The sequence below is a fragment of the Pogoniulus pusillus genome, chromosome 29 (genome assembly GCF_015220805.1).
Source record: "Pogoniulus pusillus isolate bPogPus1 chromosome 29, bPogPus1.pri, whole genome shotgun sequence".
Classification (NCBI taxonomy): Eukaryota; Metazoa; Chordata; class Aves; order Piciformes; family Lybiidae; genus Pogoniulus; species Pogoniulus pusillus.
The window spans coordinates 7,959,858-7,985,178 of record NC_087292.1 but is presented as its reverse complement, the minus strand read 5'-3'; the positions used below and the strand labels follow the sequence as shown (position 1 = coordinate 7,985,178).

Here is a 25,321-nt window from a genome sequence, read left to right as displayed (position 1 = left end):
ACTTATATATCTTGGCAACCTACAGGTAACCTGCTTAGAACTGCAGAACTAAGATGGTCTGATGTGAGCCCCTTAATACTGCATCTTGCCAAGGAACCCTGTTTCAACACAAGGTTATCTAGCACAGAGATGGGCTGCCCGCCTGAACAGATGCCAAGGTAGCACGTCAAATTTCTGTTACGTGACTACCCATCCCAGTTTAATTTTGGTTCTTTGAGCTTGACAGAAAAAAACAAGTCTGCAAGTCCTCTGTAGAATTGTTCTGCCTATGACAAAGCAGCAGAGCAGACAGAGTTCTGAGTATCCTTTTGGCTTGCAGGTTTTGAATGACCACAGCTCAATTAACACTGACATTCGAGGTAGACATTCAGCTCCTTGCAAATGTCACCTATCTCCCTGGTGGTTTCAGCCTATTAAAATTCGTTCCGCAAGTTGCCTCGGCAGACTCACCACACATCACAGCCTCTCTCAGCAGCATTAAGGCAGATGCTTTCCATGACCACCGCTGCATTATTTCACTCTTGAGAACCGCTTTCTCTACATACCTATGAACAAAGAAGATCTGACACTGTGTGACAGACCAGATTCAAGAAAACTTGTTGATGCTGACTCATTTAACACATTCTTAGGCACTTAGTAGTTTAAATCCATTGTCTAATAAGCTACTTATTTCTTTTTTATATATATATATATATATGTCTATTAAGAGATATGGCCAGCATGCACTCTCACATGGCAGCCACAGATACTAAGGAAGAAATAAAAGACAGCTGGTTCTGCCCTATGCTTCACCCTCAGTAACTTCAGTAAGTTTCTTGATACAAGGCCCAGCTTCAATAGGCATTCTAACTACTAAAATCCAGTCCTGATTCAAGTAATCTGCAGAAATTCTGAGGATAAGTAACTAAAATAAAATCTGTCATATATGACATTGGTTAATATTATGTAAGTCTGAGACTTCACTCTTATTCAGGAGTTTTTCAGTCTCTATAATAAGGTTTAGTCATCTCCCTGCAGTACCAGTGCTCTAAAAGCCTTTGGACTAGCAGTTTGTTGCTGCCCAGGCCACTTGAGAACTCAGTAAGCTCAGGCATTTAACTAGCCACTAGCAGCCCTAACTACAAGGTAATCCAATGCACTTAAAATTCAAGACTACCAAAGCTATTAAGTCTATTTATGAGGAGACAGGGAGAACGTAAGAGTTTAGCTCAGCCCCATGATTACTGTTTCACTTTTAAGACATTACTGAAAATCCAGCTAGAGACTGACACCCACTCCAGGAGGGTCTGTGACTTACTTTCGCTGCACTACACTGACGCGTCTTGTTCAAAGAGGAGGGGTGCACCTGTTGATGAATATCAAGAGTGGTAAGAGCTTTGGATCTTCTGCCAAAGTTTTAGATTTGCTCTGCATGACCCTACAGCATATTTAAACTGTTACTTAAAGAAAAATCCTCACAGTCCCACTATTTTATGTTCTACCCTAAGTTTAAAACATGATCGTTTCGAACCAACTACATTCTCTAAAACAGTAAGCGCACAGTGACAGGCATTTTAAACAAGTACTTCTTATTTATTCACAATTTAGATAAAGTTTAAGGAAAGACAAAGGAAATACAAAGGACAACATCAAAATGAAAAGGAATTTTAGTGACCAAAGTGAGTTTCTACAGCCAGTGCTCTCCATACATTTCAAAATGTTATCCAAACACTGCAGATGCAGATTTCAAATAAATCCCTTAACAAACCACTATGACTATTCCCTTTAAAATTAAACTGGGAATGGAAGTTAGCCACAAACCACCAAACTCTTTCAGTTTCTACTTAAAGCCACATTTACCTTTTACAAGATGAATTCTGCAATATATTTTCAAGTAGCATTTTTCATTTTGTCTGAGCTCTGCTATAAAAAATGTCAGTGTGTCAACCTTATAACAAACCAGCTTTTGATCTTGCTTGTGGAATATGCACTCAGAGCAGTGTCACACTTGCAGCTTGGAGGTATCCTTGGAGATACTGCAACGCTTCTGCATTCAGACTAGTGCTCAGCATTGATGGAACCTTAAAACATATGACAGAGCAGAAGTGTCAATGCCTGCACACACATTAAACTGCTGCTACATCCTGTTAATCACTGTGTCAACACATGGTACAAAGTCAAACAACATCCTGAGAGCAGCAGTTTTCATTGTGAAAGCAGCTGCTGGAACTGCAATTCCTGATGCTGACAGCTTTATGTACTGCTTATCTGAATCAAAAGTGGAAGAGTAAGGAAACTCTTCAGTATTAAAGCAGATATCCGGATGCAGCAAACATCTGATCTCTCAGGCAATCTTTACTTACCAAAACCCTGAACAGAGACAGCAGGAGCTAAGTCTAACCATAAACCTAACTTGTTTAACATGAGTTGCCTGAATTTCCTGAGTACATACAACAGAACTGGAGCCAAGTGTTAGCTATATACTCACAAGAGGATGCATTTTAATTTAAGAAATGTCATATTTAGGCATACTGCTAAATAATGTGTAAACACAGCCCTCCTAAGGTTATTAGGTGAAAAACCTACACAAGTTATAATCTACTACAGAGTAAGAGAACATTACCTTACGTCCTGGTTATGGCATACTTCATTTTACTGCTTATCAGGCATTAGCAATATGACACACTACCCAAACAGCCTTTCTTCCCTGCAGAACTTCATTAGCAAGACACATATAAAAGTCACCTACCCTCCCTGGGCATGCTGTAGACAGTTTGTGGAGAGACTGTGCCAGATGGATTCTAGGATTGTTCACCATTTGACCTACAGGATCGTGTTCTTTTTTTCCAGCAAAGGCCAGCTGAGAGAATGCAGTCTGATATCCTGGAGTATCTTCTATGTCAATGAAGTGTTCTTCATCGGGGATAGTGTCATCCTCAGGCAGTTCAAAGAGGCCAATGAGGGCCTGCAGCAAAGGAGTCCTATATGTAAAGAGAGTGGGTTAAAACTGGAGTGCTTAAAATACGTTAGGACAGGGTGTAATTTACGAGAATGTTTACATTCCTTGGAACCCTTTAAATTTAGCTCTTGCAGGTACTTGCTTAGCTACTGAAATCATAACTGCTCAATCTAAGTTGGACTTGAAAAACTCTGGATCTGTGTACTTTACAGGCATAATATAGGTGTTCATATGAAAAGCACAATCAAGAGTATTTAATTAGCTCAAATTGTCATGAATCTTATCTAAGAAAAGCCATCACTCAGTCTTAAAATCACAGAATCCTTTTGGCTGGAGATGACCTTTAAGCACATTAAAAAGAAAATAAGTTCTAAGTCGGGGATCCAGTTATTGCCATTAAATGCAGGCTACCTGACTGCTGGACTGGCTTACAACCTTCACAGGTAGCTTTCTCCAAAATGCTACTGTGTAGCTAAAATCTGTCAGGCTGCAAGCATACTCAAGTGTCCTGGCCCTAACAGGGCCTAGCTTTTCAGAAAGAATACAAGCTAACAGAGGCAGTGTATTTCCTTACATGCACTTCTAGGTAGCCCAGCCAGTGCTACACCCATCAGAAAAATCTCAGACCAGCTCTGCCACATGCTTTGAAAGCAAAGTTTTATTTGTTGAGAAGAAGAAATGGTATGAAAAACCTGAAGAAATCACAGAAGCTAAGAACAGCTTGTGTTGGAAGGGGCCTTTCAAGGTCAGCTACTGCAACCCCCCTGCAGTCAGTGAGGTTATTTTGATGACATTTTTGCATTTTCAAAAAGAAAAAAAAATCAAATAGCTTCAGTAACAGAGCTTAAATAAGTGTTCTACTTACCACAGCTTGGTGTACTCAGTGTCCATCATAGGAGGACATTCTGTTAGTATTTTTGTAATGCCAACAGCACAGATTTTCTTTTCAACTTGTCCAGACACTTTCTGGATTTCAGGAATGATAATTTTTTCCAAAACCATTCCAAACATCCTATTATGACATTAAAAGGAAAAAGTATTAGAAAGCCTTATCAGCCTTATGATGACAAAAGAAAACCAGCCACAGTCTGAATCACAAGGAAAAAGATTTGTTAAGATGTAGCCCAGCTACAGTGGACACCTAGTAGAAATTTGAGCACAAAAAAGGTTTCACAAAGGGAAAAGAATAAAACCATCTCTCCTTTTTATGACCTCCTTAGGAGATTAGTATCTTGAACTAGCAATAAGGAACTGTGGGCAGCAAATCAGAAAAAAAATTGCTAGACAGATCAACTACATTACAAAAAACATTTGGGTAGTCAGATTAGGGGCAAATACAGTTTGCAATTTTAGCTGAAGATCACAGCTGTTTCTACTTTGAGAGAAAAAAAATAACAACAATAGCAGCAAAAGTAATAATAACAATATAAAAATCCATACTAACTTTGGCTGTATGCTGTCAAATATTTCCTGCAGGGCTAAAGCCCCATACTTTATGCAGTACAAGTTAATGAAGACTAGGAAACCTGGAACAAGAAAAAAGTCAAATGAAAACTCATGCTGAAAACAAGAGAGTAACTTTAGAGTCACCAGCAAATACATTCTAATAAGTTTTTCCAGGGGGTAGAAACAGATTCAGTCTTTATCAATGTTCAGTTTCAGTGAAGTGCATTAACTTGCTACCTGGAAGTTTGCCTAAAATCTGCTGATTTTTCCACACACCACTACAACACAGTGCTAAGACAACCACGACAAGATGAGGTCCTTTTCCCCCAGTAAAGCATTAGAAAAGCCATCTGCAAATTTTTCAATTCAAAGACCAAGAGAATTCTTCAATGCCCTTAGCCAAAATCTTTGTGTAGAGCATTTTTTCAGCTCATTCATGATTCCCTCTGCATTGCTCTTTCTACCAAAGCACAGACACAGTGCATTAACAGCACCCCTTGCATTTTCTTTGCAGAAGACCATTATCAGCAATCCCATCATTCTTGTTTCTATCAGGTGGCATTAATCAGATTTTATAGGATTAAGTAATAGACACTGCACCATTTGTGTAATGATAGTATCATGAAAATAATTTAATCACTATGACAATAATCCTTCTGTGGCAGCAGGAATAAGCAGAATATGTACTCTAGTAATTTGTTAACAGCTTTGTTAGTTTAACATAAAACCGTATCAATAACTTAAGTCATGTTAAGGCAGAAGGGCACAAATGCATACCATACTTAGCAGTAATAACTCACAACTACATGTAACCAAAGGAAGTGCGGTCAGTATCAGTGTGCTATGTGAAGTGAAAGTTTGGCTCCATATAATCTCCAGCTAATTATGCCACTTTCAGATAATTAATGATATCACACAGAGTAAGAAAGTGAAAAATACACAGTTTTTTTCTCTTATTTTAGTTCCATTCTTTCAGCTTTCATAAAATAAGTGTCACCTGCTGTGACAAGTGCCCTAGATGCCAGCCCAGAAAGAAGCAGCAAGTCCCTGATGTTGGGTCACTAGCATCCCTTCACTCCCACAGTCACCAGACACAAGAAGATACTCAGTATAGCTGCATGGTCTAGACTGGGGGCATCACCAGTGCTGAACCTTTTCATATAGCAGGGAACTTACTTTTAATAAATTTTGTCGTTTTGGAATTCTGAAGTCTTTGGAATAGTAGAATGAAGATTTGTTTCCTGTACTGGTCAACTGATCCCCTGGAAAATTAAAAGAACAGTTATACAGTTCATATTAGGATTTTATTACTGTCAGGTATAGAATTGTTCACATCTATACTGATAAATGGGACACTCTTCAGTAGTTAAACGTTCATTAACCAGGAAGCATTCAAACATACTCAATATTAAAGTCTACAGAAATAGTTTGGAATGTAATTCCAACTCATACTCACGGAGGCATGTGCTCTATAATACTGTTTAGAAGATAGAATCCTTGATGGTCATTAGCTTTAGAGGCAATCAACTTCTGGAACACACCCAACAATCCAGGCTGCAAGCAAAGCAAAACCAAAACTATACAACAGTTCTTCATATGTGACCTACCAGAAAGTTAGTCCTGGCCACTTGAGGCATACACCAAGTCTAAAACTTTGATACCCTCAACCAGGATTCCACTTCTGCAGTTAAGGACAAGGAAGACAGATTCTATCAGGACCAAATGACGCTCCTTTAAACGTTAAGATTAACCTTGAGCAAATGAACACCAAAGTCAATTTGAACATTGATATCTGCCTCATCAATGGCACTATCTGATCAAGTCTGACTATAGCAGACCATGAAGCAGAAGTAACTGAAGTATGCAGAATAAATTTCTCACTGCATTCACTAATCCTCTGATTTCCCAACATTTTGGCTCCTCCTCACTCACTCTTCTCAACACTAAGCAGAAGGCTCCGAACAGAACCTTAGCGTTTTCCTGACCCACAGTGTTCAATGTGAGACAGATAGGAAAACTGGAAGCTTACCTGCTCACAGAAACTAAATGGAGGAATCTTCCATATTGATTGATAAAAGCATGAAAGTCTCAGATTTATCTTACCCCTGTAATAGCAAAGCATCCCCAGAAGCTGTGTTCACAGTATGTTTTGTCTTTCTACATCAGCACCATTGAAATACAAGCACAAGGTCTGCACAAACTCATCTGTTCAGTAAACGTTCCTCATCATTTTTCATCTTAAATCAACATGTCCAGAGGCAGACACTGTGACTAAATCCAACTTACAATTTTGTCAGCAGCAGCACTTGCTATTGTATTGGCTCCCCGCTCTAGATAAGCCTGCAGGAGTCGGACCAAAGGAGGAATGTTTCCTGTCCTTTCCCATAACACTGGCTGAAGCAGATGAGGAAACAATGCCATGTAGGATGATGGGATTTCATTTTTATGCATTTCTAGAAGTAGGGACATCACTTGAAACACATATGGGATGAATTCTGGGAAAGGAGACAATAACATTTAAAAATCCAGGAAAATATGGTCACTGTCAGTTCCCAGGAACCATGTATCTACTGACTGGACTGCATGATAGCAGAAAGATTCCAACAAATAAAATCTTGGAGAAAGGTATCTCTTCTCAGATTCTGTTATTCCAAAAACGTTCAAGCACTGTGTAAATTTTCTATTTCCTCTATTTGTTAGTGTTTCAGAAAATGGAAAACAAGGCAACATATAATCAGAGTAACAAAAGGCTTTGCAGTAGTGATCCTCAGGTATTTTAAAAGCGCAGTTTGTTTTACAACTAAGTTATACAGCTGATGTATCCCATGGAATGACCCAGGTGCTTCCTAGAAGTTTTTAATTAGGACTGTGAACATGCTGCATTCTCACTTCAATTTCCAGTGTTACAGGAAAACTGTCATAAGGTAAATCACAGCAACCACTTAGAGTAGAGAGAGAGAGAGCACAAGCACTTACTGATCATCATTTACCTTGCACATCATTCTGTAGTATCTCAGTGAACACCATAAATAAAGCTTCTTCAAAGCTTCCAACTGCATCAGGGTTTGCTTTGCATGTTATCCTTATCGACAGGCATATTGATTCAAACATGTAATGGTTAAAGTGAGGTTTGCTTGGATTCTAGAAGCAAGTTATAAACAGATTAATCAACCCAAACTTGCAGCCAAGTCACTTGTATAGCGAAACAGGTATTTTTTTAATCTCAAAGACTAAAAAAGCAGTACTTGTAACTTATTTATTAGTAAGTTAATTAACTTAATTCTGTAGATAAAAGCAAACATAAGAATCTTTGAGGCATACAGGAGGGGTGATTTTCCTACCTGTTTTGAAGTGTTTTCTAGAAACTCTACATGAATAAGCAAGCCATTAAAGTATCCAAAAAATGGATAATCCTCTTCTTTTTCAATCCTGAACACTTCTTATGCTCTGCAGCTATGTTTTAACTATACATAGTAGAAGTTTTTTGTCAGTGTTAAGAATATTAGCCCAGCCTGAACCAAAAACTAATAGAATTTTATTCTCCAAAAGCAGGAAGGTAATTTAATCTCACATTTCTGTGCCTAAATTTATTGTTAGTCTCAGAAGCTTCATGGACAGAGAATAAAGGAGTTGTGAGAAAAGCAGATTATTGTAATGGTGGCTTCTGCTTCAAGGAAACATTTAAACTAGAACAAATCAGTGCTACAAAGAGATTTGATATGCTGTTTCCAAATTTCAGATGAGAGGAAGGGAGAATGATTTCAAAGCACATCCTAAAAGAAAAAAAGTACTTCACTGAAGGTTGCTTTAACTTAAGTCAGAAAATACTGACCAGTTTATACTATTCTAACAGAACACAAACAACAAGGCATACGTAATCTTTAAAGAGACTGCTCTGAAAGCAAAGAAGTGAGCATTTTCCTCAACAGCCTGTTTATTTACCTTACTGACAGCCAGCAGTTTCTGTGTAAGTTGTGTGATGACAGAAGGGATGTATGGAATTATGGATTCCTGTAGCAGAGAAAAACTCCTCATGATGGCTGCAAATAAATTGAAAGTATTATCTTCTGGAGACAAACACAGACTTCTGTCATCCACCATATGCCTAACACCTTTATCTTTTACTACTAAATCAGATTTACAGTAAGAAAGGGCACCCGCTGTAAGAGCAACCAATCTATTAATTGTGACAAAGGATAAAGCAAAGCCTCACTGTCTCCCATTCTATGATTCGATGGAGCATAGAAGAACAAGTAGCTTTGCAAAGACCATCACATATCCTGGCTCAAATCTTGACATAATATTACCCACAGCCCACTCACATCTCCTGCTGAGAAAGCTCAGGCTGCTGTCCTGACTACAGACACTGCCATTTGAGAAAGACTTTGTCACAACATCGTTATTTTTAGCGTTCCTCTTTGGCTAAGTTTATGGTGCCAAAGACAACTTAATACAGCTTGGTAAATGACTGCAGGCTGTGCATAGCTCTTCAGCAAGTTTGCCTAAATGAGGTTTCTCAGATAAAAAGCTTAGTAGCCTGTAACTCTAAGCCTTTACCTCAAGTTAGGAAACATACTCTTGTATGCAGAATTCAAAGCATTTACCTTTCATAATGTACTCATTTTCAGATGAGCCAGGAAGTGTCAGAGCTTTAAAAAGGTTTGTCAATAGCACTTCTACAAATGGTGCCATTTCTGCAGCTGTAATGCTGTTAAGTAAAGCAGTAAAGAGAGTCACAAACTTCAAGCATTTTACAGTATTGTAATAGTAAGAAATAGAAGATCCCCTACAGATGCTTTTCATCCCTAATGGACAAAACCTATGCAGAAATGCCTTAATTTCTGCTGGAAAACTTACAGGGTAGTATTATTTGTCCCCCTCATGGTAAACAGTCTTTCAAGAGCATGGGCTGCATAAGTATGGACCACAATACTTTCTGCTTGTAGATGATTGATTAAGAGAGGAATAGATACCAACAGTTGTTCTTTAGGTACCTACAAAAATACAGCAAAAAAATATACATGTTACATAAAATACAGATGGTTCCACACTAGAGCACAACCATGGAGAGTATGAGCCACACACTGGCAGAGGAAAAAATCTCAGAAGGCTCCTCCAGTTGCTAAATCTCTCCTGCTTCTGTCATCTCTATACTTCCCCTAAACGTCAATGTTACACTGGACCTATATTATTTTTCCATTTTACTATGTCTTAAGAGGCAATTAAAAACGTATCAAGCTCATTATATATCACTGTGGGGTTTTTTTAAAAGATAAATAAATGTAGTCTAAAATTCAGAAGTAACACTATCTTTTCTCACAGCATCTCACAAATCAGAAAAGGCAAAGAGCAAAGTTGCTGTACTCTCTTTAACAACTACTATGATGATAGGAGCAATCAAGTATATTTAGACCTACATTCACTTAAAAAAAGCCCAAGTGTGTCACAGAACTAAGCATGCTAAGATGTTCAGTGCTCCCAAAGCATATGGATAGCATACAGACTACATGTTAATTGGATATTTATAACAGTATCATTTACTGGCAAAACCAAAATTCCAGCAAGAAGTGTTAGATATGACTATCAAACACCTGTTGAGTTAACATATGGCCAAGGAAGATAAATTAGGCTTGGCAAGTATGAGGTAACAAACTACAATATGTTTCAACTATAAGAATAAAAGAAAAACTTACTTGGTTTCTAAAAATCATTATATATTTGATACCATCTGCTTTTAGCACAGGGAATTCATTCACTGCAATAGAAAAATATGCAAGTTTTGTTGATACTTTTCATATCACATAACTTTCACCTCCCTATACAGTGTAAGTCGTGCTTTTTCCCCTCAAAAATGATACACACAATGGTTTTCTACATTGCTTAGTTCCTGCATTTCTGGATGAACACTGGTAGCCAGACTGTCTCTTTCAGGTACATACCACATCCCAGTACTATTAAATGTCCCGCCTTTTCACTTCTCTTTCTGGCTCCAATTTTTGCATCATCCAATTATATATTCCAAGACAACCCACTCTGTTCCAAATATCATAACTGTTGAAGTATAAAATAAATTACATGGGTCAAATCCAGGCATCTGTAGTACCATTAACATGGGCTGACACAGGCTCTGAACCAGCCTGCAAGATTCTAACTTCCCAGGAGTCTGTATAGCATAGAAGCTTGCATAAGGCCTCAAATAAGCAAATCTAATGACTTTGATTCAACAGGTTCAAGCATGTAGCTGATAGCACCCATGTGCATATGTGCTGTGGTCTCAGAGAGACCATGGGGCAATCCACCTTTGTCTGAAAGCTCAGACATAGCCACACAAATGGTTCTGAATTAGCTCCTCTGGACCAGATGTCTCAAAAGTCACACTGATATATGAGCACACCAAGAAACAATGGTCACTAGCAAAGTTCTAGAGTTACCACCAAAAATGCCACATCCAAATCAATGGTAACTTACCACTAGCAGACTTTAAATCAGGTTGAATGTGGTTCACAAAGAATTCTGTCAGATTAACAAGTTCATTGGCTTGTGTTATTCCATGCTAGAAAAACAAAAACCAAAACCAACTCTAGTTTTAGACACCGAAGTTCAGCTACTCTTTGTACTTAATTACTTTTAGTAAAAGGAATTAAAATGTGCATGCATGTGATGGACTTGAAATTGAATCTTTAGCAGACAGACATCCAATTTCTTCTTCTTAATGCTTATAGTTTCAGCTCTAGCAAAGTTAGCAGCTCTGAGTTGAATAATAAATAGCATGTAACAAACTAATACTCAAGCACCATTTTAGACAGAAAATACCAGCACCTTACTAACTTGGTACTAAGTAGAGCACCCTGTTAAAGTGTGAGGTGTCCTTGCCTATGGTGGAGGGTTGGAACTGGATGATCTTTGAGGTCCCTTCCAACCTAAACCGTTCTATGATTGTATGATTTTTGTGATAGGCCTTTGACAAAAGTTTAGTACCCAAATTCCAATTCTGAATTAGAGAAGCAAAAGAATGAACTTTTCTTTTAAGAGAAAAACTCAACTAAGTTTTGAAACAGGATTTTCAGATGGATGTTACCAGTCAAGTGTTCTAAGTTTACCACTAAATATAGTGCCCTAAAGAGATGTACCACTTAGCAGTTTTCTAATTGCTTTCAGACTAATTTCCATTGCACATAGTGTTAGTAGCAACTGCTCAGCAGTGGTACACAGCCAGAGTCTCAGGAAATGACTGAGAGCCCTCAGCAAAACTGCACAGATACTGTACAATATGTTTTAATGTGTTTGCCTCACCTCTGGCTTGTAAAGTCATGGAGATCTGAACTGTAGAATCATTTTCAACACTAACACACTAAAGTCTGTTCTGTTTCCAAACACAGTCTAGCTGAGGTGTGCCTTTCCGGTGTATGCAGCCTGTTAGCTGTTTTCCCCCAGACCAGCAAAAAGATCCATTTCCAGCCATCACTAGCATTCATGTACCACTTCCAAAGCACACACTCAAAAAACCAGGAAACACTGGGAAATATAATGACAAGAACTGTAAGTCACTTGATTCCTTCTAGTTTGCTTAACGCTTCTGATCATCTTCTGCAAAGCTGAACTGGGTTTTCCATGGCTCAGTATTATTGAAAGCCCAGAGGTTCTCAACCCAAACTCATTTTGCTGCTTCACACATGCTAGTAAGATCTGCCAAATGGTCACACATGGTTATTGACTTTGTTCAGTCTACCCCAAGATCAGGTGCCACCAAATTACCACCTGTTATAGGATTATATAAAGAACAATCTGTAATCTCACCAGCATTAAGCTACTAAAAATGCAGTTCCTGCCGTTCTGAAGCAGTATGAAATGAACTGCAGTCCTCAGATACACTGTAACACTTGAGTGCACATGGATTAAAATGAAGAGAACGTAAAAGTACCTTCTGTGTCTGAGCTTTGGATGCCAAAGACGTAACAAGGTAAATAGCTGCATCTTTGTGCTTCCAGTTAACAGATGGATTCTTTGCATATTCCTGCAGCATAGAATTAACATACCCAGAAAAAATGCCTGTCACAGGTCCTTCAAAAAATTTGCACAAGCCTCTGACTAGATCACAAGCTGCTCTGCGCCTTGTGTCAATATCTGCAGGAGAACCAAAGATTCTTTAGCGGTGAGAAAGTATACAGCTTTTCATAAACAGAATAAACAAAACAATTATAACAACCAACAATTATGTTCTGCTTCTCACACTACAGCCACACCTTATGTTACTGATTGCAATCCTCCCCACTGAAGACTAGGAACACATTCGTGTCTTTTACTATTTGTACAACACAAAGAGGAATGGACACCTACAAACACTGCATGTGCAGCCACAGGGTTTGCTGCCCTCTAAAGAAAGGTGCAGTAACCACACAGGGGAAACCTTTTAATCACCTTGACAATTATGCACCTACACGTACTGGTCTGGTTGGTATGAGGTTAATTTTCTTCAGAGTAGCCCATATGGCACTGTGTTTTGCACTGGTGACTAAAACTGTTGGTAACACCCCAGTGTTTTGGCTGCTGTGGAAGAGTGCTTTCACAGAGTCAAGGCTTTCTCTCCTTCTGCCTTCCCAGCAAGTAGGCTGGGTCTGGGGAAGAAGCTGGGAGGGGACACAACGCGGATAGCTGACCCTAACTAACCAAAGGGATATTCCACGTCTTATAATACCATCCTGAGAATAAAAAACAATGGGAGAGGGCTTCTGGGGAGGCAGATACTGCTCAGAGACAGGCTGGGCACCAGTCTATGTGTGGGAGGTGGTGAATCACTGGCTCGCCACCTCCCCCCACCTGTCCTCTCTCTTTTGCTTAAAACTGTCTTTATCTCTCTGTCCAGGAGTCTTCTCACTTTCATTCTTCCTGTTCTCTTCCTCATCTCACTGCAGAAGGGCAGGGAGCAAGCAAGCTGCTGTGTATGCTTAGCTGCTGCCCCCCACACCAAATCTGTGCATTTTTGTAAAAAAAAAAGAAAAACCCACAAAAAAATCCTGTAAAAATTCTTTGTTTCAGGAAAGGGAAAAAAAATAATAGAATTCAGCTGGCTTTTCATACAATGTACTAACAGAAGGGACAGAAGGAAAATAAAGCAAGTCAATTTAAATGCAATAGAGGACATTCCTAAAGTAATCAGTGAAGAACACAAATAGTTCTTGCCTCAATTCTCCTAAAAGCAGAAGTAGCTAACAAATAAAAACTTCACAAATACCTAAAATGCAGCCAATCCTGGATAAGAAAGGTAAAACATTTGCTTCAACAAAGTTCAAAAACATTTTCCTCCAATTTTGCCCTCTCCTGCCATTCTTAATTCTACTAGGAAGTGTCATTCCACTAGAATTGTCAGTTGGTGAAGTGTCAGTGCCACAGAACAGCACATTCATACAGATCTAGGCTTGGACCATTTGTGCTCTGACCCAGCTCAAGACCAAGCAGCTACAATCAGAAAAATCAAGCAGCTCTGTTAGTGTACTGCTCTGAACACTGTGCAGGCGTACAAGGGCTGGCTGGAGTCCAGCTGGCTTGAGCACAGCTTTGTATGCAACACCAGTGAGAACTGCAGTTTAAACACGATAGACTACTAAATACAGGCACAGTCTCTCCATGTTATTTAAAACTCTACACATAGGAATTGAATACACAACTGTGGCTACTCTTCAGCACTGACTTACAGGCTGTATTTGCTGAAATGAGCATGTGTGAAGAGCAGGAGACAAACCAATGCAATTAAGGCAAAAAAAATCCACTAAAAACATTGTCCAGAACAATAATAAAACACTGTGATGGGCATACTACAACAGTAGACTTGCTAAAAAACTGGGTAAAACCTCTTAGTGGGGAGAAACCTTCACAATTTCAAAAATAAATGATAAAAGCTTCAGTAAACTGGTTTGGTTCTTTAGAATTAAAGACCAAGGATTCTTCATATAAATCAGCAGGTTTACCAGATCCTTCCAAATCTCTTCTTATATATTCTTCGGAATTATCTTCAAACGCTTCTTCATCAGCCGCTGCAAAGATAAAATGCAAGGAAGTTTAAATACTGAGGTCCCCAGTCTTTGCCTTTAAGGTAAAAAGGTGTATTGGCAGTTTGCTATTTTTAACAAGTATTTTTGTATAGCTTTACAAAAAATGAGACCTATTCAACCAGCCTAGCCTGTTCAGCTTGCTTCTTTCATACTCATGAGTTGACAAGACATACAAAACACTGAAGTGTATTTAAAGAGGATTCCAGAGTCTCAGCCTTAAGAAACAGAAGCCTCTTTAATATATCTTCACCATGTTTTATATACTAAGATTAATATGAGCCTGTCAAAGTGTGGAGAAATAGACATTACAATTCAGCAGGCCTCATATTCATGCCTAATTAAGACTCTTTGAATTATTTTGTTACTCATGAAACATGAAGTTATTGTTGCCACATGACCTAGACTTCCTGTATTTTCCAATTTGAGATCCCAGAAAGATACAAATATTATTAGAATCATTCATACAATTCTACAAAGCCCAGAGGACAGCAGTCTGTTGAAGAAACTTGCAGTCTGAGGTCCCACAAAGACAGAAATATTATTAGATGCATTCATACAATTCTACAAAGCCCAGAGGACAGCAGTCTGTTGCAGAAACTTGCAGTCTGAGGTCCCACAAAGACAGAAATATTATTAGATGCATTCATACAATTCTACAAAGCCCAGAGGACAGAAGTCTGTTGAAGAAACTTGGGATTTTAAACTAGTGCTTAAGTACACAAGAGGTAATCTTCAATACTCAGTCCTGCACAGTAAGAGATTATCGTAATTACAGGTAGATTTTATTGTCTTTTTGAAAGATGAAGTCTCAAAACATTACCTCTAAATTCCATATTGGGTACAATAACTTTTTCACAGATGCTTGTCAATGTATTTTGGTCTTCAAAGAGATGCTTGTAGTGTGGTCTCTCACAAACTGAGGCCAGAAATTGGATTGCATTACTAACCAGCTAGAACAACACAAACAGAACACACAGAGCTTTAGCATGACCGACCAATTTATAAATCATTATTAAACCTGACAAGATCAGTTTATAACAACTTACTAAGTCGTATTTCACTTCCTGGCCTGTCGTTACTAACAGATTCCAGATTGCTGTTACAAAACGTGGCAGGTAGGGCTGGAATTCTTCATCATATTTTTGAGCATACAAAGCAGCATTATCACAAATTTGTGATTTCAAGAGCTCCAGTAACCCAGCTTCCTCTTCATCCTCACATAAAACAAAATGAAGAACTTCAGTATCCATACTTCAACACTATTTGAACATTTAAAGTTTCAACAGATTTGAAGGATATATTTACAAAATTATTTTACCATGCTCTAAATAGGTGAAAGAAATTCCTCTCACACCCCTAGAACTGCTGTACTTTGCTGATTTATGCTGGAACTGCACTGAGAGTAATAAATCATACATATATTTCAAACAAAAGCACTATGCACTTTAAGTCATTTAACTGATGAAGTCTGATGTGAAATTAATTTACAAATGTAATCAGAAAAAGACAACACAAGGCATTGAAAAAAAAATGTGCTTAGAAGACATTGTATCTTGCTGCTTCCAATTGGAACAGTTGTAGAAGTAGCTCAATTCCCTTCCCCACATCAGCAAAGATGCTTGTGAAACCACAGTGCAAATAAGTCCCAACCAAAGACCATCTCAGTTGTGTCTCCACTCCACCTCTTCAATCCCTACCTTTCTGTTTTAATGGATATCACTTCCTGACTCAGTTCAGCGCACAGCTGCACTAATTTCTGTGCTGGACAACAGCCCACTGACACAAGAGCAGTGAAACGAGCAGCAAAACTTTTAGCAGCAGCGTTACCCTAAACAAAGCATGAAACTAGCACAGGAGATACTTCACGTCCCTCCCTGTGTCTATAGTTTCTTGGGCTCCCTCTTGTGGCAAACTATTGCAGTGTATCTGGAAGAAACGAGCATTTGAAATGCAGAAAGCACAAAATTTGAGCTTGGATGCCTTGGTATCACCTACCACCCTTTAAACTACCAATTCCTACAATTAGACAAAGAGAGTAAATGCTAAATTAAAATACTTTCAGCTGTCATGTCTTTTATCCTTCCATCTGCAGCTATTTCAAGTTCTTGAAGATACTCTCTTTTCTAGAACTTGGTGCATGAACTAGCTGAAAGGTGTAGAAAACCTGAGCACTGTGACTCTCTAATGATCAGGCTACTTCAGCAGATGTCCTTGAAATCATCTAGTCATTGACAAATATCTCTAATTCGCTTTCTGTGCACAACTGGATACACCTGCATCTGAGATACAACTTCAAGAATTTGACCTCAAATTTCTTAGACAACAGGGCAATTTCTCTTAAATTCAACTTCCTCACAGCTGTTCCATCCCTCTGTTGACCCAACAAGGAAATCATGGTATTGTTCAGAGTCAGACCTGAGGTCTCAGCCCTTTCCACTGCACAGATGCAAACCAGGAGCTTTATATGGTACTTACATCAGTCTGCAAAAGTTTATTATCTAAAGTTAAAAGACTATGAAAATTTGTCATCCATGTTTCCATATTATCTTCAAAAAACTCAGGAAGATCCTGTGAAGGAAAAGCACAAATCTATGTATTAATTTCTGCTTCCATTATCTAGATAACAGAGCTACATAGTAAGCAGCATGCATCCACCTTATCATCTGAGGGACAACAAAGCGTGGAAGACAATCTTCAAAATGAAGCACTACCCTCTCCTTGTCTCAAATGAAAACCCTCCAAACAGGCTTTGGAATACAGTATTTCCAAATAAATTAGTTGCTTACACTCTATATAGCCTACAGTTCTCTAAAAAAAACACCTTATTGCATCTTACTGTGAGAGCAAGAATGCATGACCCTCCTTTAGCTCCAGCTTGCTCTTTCACTTGCTATGGAACAGCCCAAGCACCCAAGGCATGATGATCACACTTCACAGACTCAGGTTTGTGTTGAGATGTTGAGGCAGCTTTTTACTATTAGTGTGATATAGTGTAATTGTTTATTTCAGACATTTAGATCTGGTTTCAAACCAAAAAACACTGCTTACCAGAATTACTTTCAGTGTGCAGAGCTACTAGTTTTCACCGAGTTCATTTCAGTACAGATGTATTTATAAAGGAGCACAGTGAGTACAAACTCAGGCATTTGAGTTCTTTCTCTCACAGCTCATACTACCCATACAACACCTCCTTGCTATGACAGGAGCTCAGACTCTCTTGAACTCTTGTTTAGATAGGGCCAAGCTAACATGTCAGTTAACTCTATCTTTACTGTATCTTCACTCCAGCACTGATGCAGACTGTAAACTTTTATTTTGGGGATAAAGCAGGGCCTTACAAGCTGCCCCAAGCAAATTCTATAAGTAAGAGCACAACAGCTTTCTGAGATCAAGAGAGAACCATTACAAAAAGAAGGAAATTCACCTGAAAATTTAAACTGTAGAACAGCTTTGCAATTAGAATGAGTGAAGAAAAGAGAACCTTCAAAGCACTAGCATCATTGGCATGTGTGCTGCAAAGTTCAATAGTTGCCTAGAAAAACACAGAAGATTCAGTCAGGCAAACACATTGTCAAGAGATACTGAAAAGTATCATGTACATTTTTTTTTAAACAGAAAATACAGTTCCTTCTCCTCCCCTTACTGATCCTTCCAGGTGTCACTTCATGGCTTCACTTTGAATGTCATGAACAGTTCAAAACAGCTATTCCCAATTTTGCATTGTACAGACATGCACAGCAAGCAATTCAGAGCTTTCAACTTGTTTTAGAAATGATTCAACAAAAAATACCTTGAAGAGATTTGTCAAGGGTAAAGCAAAGGCATCAAGGACAAGTTTGATTTCCGACCATAATTCATTTGACTTAAATTCATGGCGGTACCTGACAAGTGAAAACAACCAAACATGGAATAGAGCCTTCATATTTCTTATTCCATAAACTGGCATACAATTCATTTCAGTGCTGAACCTTGAAAAAAATACCATCAAGTAAACAAGATCTAAAAACACACAGTCCAAGACCACACAAAGTCTAAATTCTGACAACCACTTAAAGCCTTATTAAAAAGTCAATAAGCACAAGCAGCAGCCACAGCTGCAGACTTTGCAGATCTACAAAATTAAGCCTAATGGTAAAAACTTTTAAGAAATTTTACAATCCATATACTCCTTTCCTTCCATTACCTTTTAAACAAAGAGTGAGCAGTGCGAAGGACCCCGTTAATGACGTGGAAGTCTCCACTTTGGAAGCGATTCACCATTTCTGTCAGCAGGTCTGGCCACTTCTGAGGGAAGTCCTCCCGACCAATGATACTAATGGCATCACTTAACTGGAAAGGAAGCACAACCATTACATGAGCTAACAGCAGGCTCCTCACTGTGAAAGACACAGCAATTGCAGCAAATGGTTGCAAATACCTGAGAAAATGCTTTTAACAGTCAGATTCGAAAACTGCCAGGTCAGAGATCTACTTCTTCCCAGTACAAATAAATCTCACCTTGAATTCAACGTGCACACGCACTCTCACTTACTAGAATCACTGTATTTAACTGGCTAACACTAGAGCTCAGCTATGAGTATAAAATAATTCTCTGTTAAAAAAAAAAACATAGTAGTTAGAAGCAGCTATAACATACTCCCCAGTTATTTGGACTGGGATGATCCCATTAGTAAGGGAATTCAGATCTGCCAATAAGCACAGCCTCTAGACAAGCTTAAAACATTCCAGAGGTGTGAGGGACACAGGCAGAAATGGACACGTTACCTGCTTTTGGATTTGTTCTGGGCTGCTAAGCATCAAGGGCACTATGTTGGCTTTAATGGCTACTCTGTCCGATTCGCAGATTTTGTTCGGTTCATCTTCAACCTAAAATTGGAACAACAACTGAGTTGCAGGCACATCAGTACACCCCAGGCACCAAGAGTATCAGCATTTCAGAACCATTTGCTTATACCGACTGATGTAACTATTACACTTTGGAAGAATATAAGAAGAGCTCTGTTAGAGATACAGTGAACCTGTAACCAGTACTGGAAAATAAATGAAAGAAATTACATCTTTGTGTAGAACCTTCAACTAGCTTTTTCTCCTCTTCCACTGTTGAATCTTCCAAACAGCAATTCAGCAGTAGTAAGGGTGGCTGCACATGCTAATAGCATAGCTATGTTTAACTAGTTGTCTCCTCCTCCACCACAACAAATCACATCTCTGTTTTCACTTCTGCCAACCTCAAAGACTTATTTCTGCAATCTGTCTCAAGCCATACTGTCTAGAAACTGTACATAAAGATACACGTTACACATTTGAGACCGCATCATGGACTTTAAGAGTTCTCTATCAATTCAAAATACCAACTAAGTCTAAACCAAATCAGTCAGTAGTGCCAAGTGGCAATAAGCGACAACATTTCTACTTAAAGATATAATATTGTCACCATCCAGCAACAGTAGCAATAGTCACATTGTCAGTGATGACAGCACTCAAGTTCAGAAATCTAGACATTATCCACCAATTCAGTGGTAAGCACCTTCAGAGAGTAATTCAATGACCTTAAAATGCCTTAAACCAAACGGAACTGCCACCCTCCTACTCTTCTCCTCTTCACCATCTTCTCCTAACATGTAGCCATTTCAAGTTTTAAGTTAGGCTGAACAGTAACACCAGTCACTAGTGGTGATCCCCAGGGCTAAGTCCTGTTTAGTATCTTTATCAGCAACCTGGACAAGAGAATTGAGAGCACTGTCAGAAGTTTGCAGAGGACACTAAACTGGGTGGGAGTTTTGTTCTGCTGGACTGTAGGTAGGCTCTACAGAGGGATCTGAACAGGCTGGATCAATTGGCCAAGGCCACTGCTATGAGGTTCAACACAGCCTTTGCACAAGGCATGAAAGGCAGCACACAGATAAGTATTCTGTACATGTTTTAAAAATTAATCAGAAAAAAACAAATTCCTTCCTCACTCCTGAAGAGCTCTGTGCATCTGGCTCCCAATGATCACCAAAGTCAGTGAAGAGGCAAACCTCTTCTACTTCCACATGATCTAGGTAAGGCAGCCTTACAGCTGTATTTTCTGTTTATACAGTTGCTCTTGAAATGCACACATAAGTTTTGGACAAAATAATGTGCCTGAAGTCACACAGCAATCATACCAGCCCTCTGGATGCATTTCCTGCATAGCATCTCCACCTACTCCCAAGCAAAACCCAATCCTGAATTCCATCAGCAATCCAGAAAAAAGAAGCCACCTACAATTTTTTTCTGTAGCATTATTTCTACTTACAGTACACTACAACTACAGATGCAATTTGGGACAAGTGATTAGTAACACACTGTTACAGAAACAAAGTTCCAGAGAGTGCCAGACTGAATGAGCTGAGCTTATTAAACATAACCAGATGTAGGACAGCTATTACTTAGGGTGAGGGGAAAAAATCCCATGCATATTTGTAAATAGGTACCAGCTAAGATGTAATGATTAAACACTCCTCAGCTTCCCTTTAGTAAAGCAACATTATGCACTTGATACAACAAATATTTTCAGGGAGAAAAAGTATACACACTATTAATTAGAACCTCTCCTCACTGAAGGAGTTGAGCTCTTAAGTGTAATACTTTCTACCATAAATTCAATTTCATGAACGCTGGAAGCCCTGAATCAAAAATGGGTTTGAGCCCTTCAAAACAAAGGATGACATGGAAACAAATGGTAACAGTTCTATCTGCTGTCTACAAATAGTTCTAAGTGTTAAACTGGCACGGCCACCAAAATAAACTGCCCCACATTACTCTATGCCCTAGAAGCTCTTAGATGAGAGAGAAGCTCGCATCATCATTTTAAGCTGCAGTACTGGCTTGGACTGTTTGGAACACTGTAACAATAGAGACAGGCCAGACTGCCCAGCCTGTGTGCACAAACACAGCTATTTCAGTTTAAATAATACTAGTTAAATACTGTGCTTCTGCAAAATATGCATAGACATTATTTGTTCATCGTTTTATCACTCATCTCTACTTCTTTTTAATATAATTGACTCCAGTGGTCCAGGTTTTAGTCCCTCATTAGTAAATTACACCCTGTCTTTGTTCTCCAAATGATCTCAGAATGACTCTTTCGCAGACCACAGACACAGACCACAGACGACATCTTCAAAGTTACTTCAAGAATACCTTATTGTACCTTAAAACAAATAATCTTAGTGCAACCACTCAGCTGGATACCTACAATTCTCCAGTTCCTTTTAATGTAGTTCTTGAACGTTACAGATGCACAAACTTTGATGACATTTTCCTGTGATTTCTCCAGCAGCGTTAAGAGTAACAAGGGATAATTCTGGCTTCCTTCAACTGACTCCAGAAACTTCTCAGCTGTAAGAGAAAATACCAAGATTAGCAAAAGCTCAACTAATGTTTCCAACGGGAACAAGTGTCTGTATAAGATAATCAACATGTGGACACTTCCCCAGAGTCTTACAAGGACAGAAATACAAAACAAGTCTGACAAAAGGTACTGAAGCGTCTTTAATACCAAGCTCTTTCAATACTTCTGCTGTTAACAAAAGTTCTCAGTTCAAATCAGGATGGTGAAATATTGCCTCCTCACTGTTTTAAAAAGCCACCACATGCTAGAAGTAAATCCTGCTTTAACGTGAACAGCAGCACTGTTTTAAATAACAGTACCAAAAAAAAAATCACAAATACAGGAAAACAAAATTACAAAAATCAAATCAAACATATTTACAGCCATACTTCATTAGTTTTGTTTTTGTTCTCTTCTGAGAACATACTGAGAACTTCTACAAAGAGGTTATTACTTAAAGAGCTGCTGAAGTTTACACAAAGGAGCCAAAAAAATGTGATTTTTTTGAGAGCACTCTTGAGAATCACTTACCAGGACGCCTTATAGCAGGATCTGGATCTAATGTTTTCTTTAGATACTCAGTTAAAGTCTGTAAATTGGCATCACTCAGCTCCATTTTGGCAGCACCTAAAACCCACAAGTAGTTTTGTTACAAGTACAGATCTGAAAATCCATCCTATGAGCTACACAGACACCTAGATTCCACAGAACACACACATCAACTCTTTCTGACTACATCTCATAAAGCATGGTGCAACTTCATGCATTTCACCCAGTAAAAGAACAATTAGTGTGCATCAAGCACAAAACATGTAATTTATTCAACTGACAGAACTGTTACTGTCTAGTTTATTGCAGCTAAGCTCCTAGAACAGCATCACACATTCAGCAAACCATGAACCAGGTAAAGCCCAAAGATGACTTCTTGCCCTTTCAGGACAACAGGAGTTTGGGATTGCTTTTGAGAACTGCTGTCAGCTCCAGAAACCTGTCCCTGGTTGAATGAGCTGCTCAGTCCTGCCCTGCATAACTGTAAATAGAACAATTCAAGGACTTCTTTAAAAATAAATACTTTTTATGAAAGAAAACTCTCAACAGAAAATTAGTTTCTTACGAAGAGACAAAACACGGTGCAAAGCCAGAGGGCTTGTCCACTCTGTAGAACTAATTTAGAGTGGGAGTTAAATGGCAATACTTATTACAGAATAACTCTGCACAGTTAAGTCTAAATTATTCCTCTAGGAATCCTCCCAGACATGTATACATACTTACCACAGTGTACATATATATATATATAAAATTTTGCAGCTTTAATTGCAATAACTACAGTAACATTAAAAAGGCAACAACACGGACGGTTCGTTGCTCAGGATGTCATAATCCATTCTTTCAACCACATCAGGACAGCTCACTCACTCCTGAAGTAATGGGAAAGCAAAGACTTTGATTTCTGTTCTGGAGTTTCTAACCAATAAGACAGACTGAAATTTGTCTGTGCCTCTTCAGATTTATGCTGATTATCAGTGTGATACGGTTTCTATTTAGGCACATTTGCAAAGGTGAGTTTTAATGACACCATTTTTACTTAACTCCATCTACATCCCTGAAAGAGACAGCAAGTTTCCTTGTGAATTAGATGAATGTTAATCAGTAATTGAGAGTCCAATGTGATTTGCAAAAAAAGCTAAAAATTCACCTAGAATCCTGCTCCACATTTTTTACTCCCCTCTACTTTACGGGTTTGTATGTAGTCTTTTTCACTGGTTCACATCAACCAACAGAAGCCCAATAAAGTACAGCAAAAGCAAACAGCACCAGCACTAGGTGGTTCTACTCTACAAAATAGCCACATACATCATTATGATGACGTTGACACTACTACCTAAATCTTTCATAATTAAATAAATACATAAATTATCTGCTCCAAGGAATACTGTAGGCCTGAGTTGTAAATTCATGCAGAAATAATTTACAGAGACTAAACTTGACTCAAACGGGAAACCAAACCGAAAAAGAAGCCTGACAATACTGAATGGCTTTCTACAAACACCTCTGTAATAAAGGGGGCTGCACAAAACCACACCTCCAGCTGTGTGCTTGCTTTGAAGGCCAAACGCAAAGATCTGAAGCTGTTACTCATCCCACCACGCAACAGGGTATTTTCCACTTGCTACCTAGTCTTACTTCCTTCTCTTCCTCTAGCTATCCATTTATTTTGTTTTTCAGCAGAAAAAAGTGTTGGTATTTGCTGGGGTGATAAACCGCTTTTTGCTGTGTTGTGATATTTGCCTCGTGAAGAGTCCATAGGTTACGCTCAATGTATGAACTACTTCAAACGCAGTGACAAAAAACTTAGAGAGAAAACAATCCCAAAGCAACCCGGCTGTCCTCCAAGCCTTACGCTGTGGAGAACCTGATACAACCCTTCCCGCATTCACTCACGGCATTTACCAAGTAACACGCACACGGATGTTTACCGCCCAAATTTCACCCAAAAAAAGTATCTTTACACCAAACCGAAGATTTTTACACTCACTTTCCGTTTCGCCACACCATAGGAGTCGGCAAACAAGCACCAATTGCCACGGCAGAAAGAACCCATCATACCCCCGGAGCACCCGCTCACTTCCCTACCGCCCAAAGGCGGGACGGCAGCCCGGAGCTCTGCAGCGGAGACGGCGAGCACAACCCCCCACGCCTGGGCACACTGTGGCTGTCTTCCGGTCGTACTACCCCACAGGGCCGGCGTAGCTCCTCTGCAACGCCGCAGCCCAGCACATCCCGGCGCTCCCTCAAGTCAGTCCCGTCCCCGACTCAGTGCGAAGCCACCGAGTAGATTATACTAGAGACGGGGCCGCCCCGTCCCTCCCGCCGCCAGACTGCGCCTCCCCCGCGGTGGCGCTCACGTTGCCTCAGGCGGCAGGGGCCCAGCTGCGGGGCGCAGCAAGAAGGCCCAGGTACAGCCCTATCCACCCACGCCGGGCCAGGCCGGGCCGGCGGCAGAGCTTGCTGACGGTCGCGGTGGGAGAGCCCCGAGCACCACCAACGGCCCTCAGACTAACATGCTCCCCTCCCCCTCCCCGCCACCTCCAGACTAGCAGCAGCAGAAGCCAATGAGAGAACACTGCTCAGTCCCAGGGCCGTGGGCCAATGGCGAGCTGCGGCAGGCGGGCCGAAGCACCCTAGCATGGTGAGCTGCGCCGCTCGCTGCGCCGGGGCCCAGCGCACCAGCCCAGCGTGGTGCAGAGCAGAGCGACAGCCGGCTGCGGGCCGTGCGCGCCGACAGGCTGTGGGGCCGCCTCAGCGCCTGCAGCGCCGTCCAGCGCGCCCCAGCCTCACCTGGCGACTCCCCGCGGGCGGCGGCAGCGGCGGCTCCGAGAGCTCCGGCTCCAAGAGCTCCGGCTGCGCTTCACATTCAAACTGCGGCGAGAGGGCGCGGCGGCGGCACCGTGACCGCATCACGCAGGGCGGTGGCACCGTTCGGCCACTGGACCAATCAGCTGCTTCTCCCTCCCCGGTGCCCTCCGCCAT

General features: G+C 40.0%; 1 protein-coding gene across 2 annotated transcripts; it reads right to left on the bottom strand.

Annotated features, from left to right (window-relative positions):
• Positions 1–1,551: 1,551 nt before the first annotated feature.
• On the bottom strand, positions 1,552–25,222 carry CSE1L (chromosome segregation 1 like). 2 transcript variants are annotated; one of them, XM_064167769.1, is made up of 25 exons: positions 25,130–25,222; positions 22,322–22,417; positions 21,656–21,798; positions 19,198–19,299; positions 18,617–18,762; positions 18,224–18,314; positions 17,858–17,965; positions 16,909–17,001; positions 15,480–15,647; positions 15,254–15,383; positions 14,350–14,415; positions 12,306–12,508; positions 10,853–10,937; positions 10,078–10,139; positions 9,242–9,378; positions 8,989–9,092; positions 8,327–8,424; positions 7,375–7,525; positions 6,671–6,879; positions 5,841–5,938; positions 5,561–5,646; positions 4,383–4,464; positions 3,804–3,950; positions 2,729–2,960; positions 1,552–2,060 (listed from the first exon to the last, which is right to left on the bottom strand). In XM_064167769.1, exons 2-25 carry the CDS (start codon positions 22,404–22,406, stop codon positions 1,971–1,973), a joined length of 2,916 nt encoding a protein of 971 aa, XP_064023839.1. In that variant the 5' UTR covers positions 22,407–22,417; positions 25,130–25,222; the 3' UTR covers positions 1,552–1,970. The 2 variants fall into 2 exon arrangements, with proteins under 2 accessions (XP_064023839.1, XP_064023840.1); XM_064167770.1 differs by lacking the exon at positions 25,130–25,222 and adding an exon at positions 24,327–24,825.
• Positions 25,223–25,321: the final 99 nt, after the last annotated feature.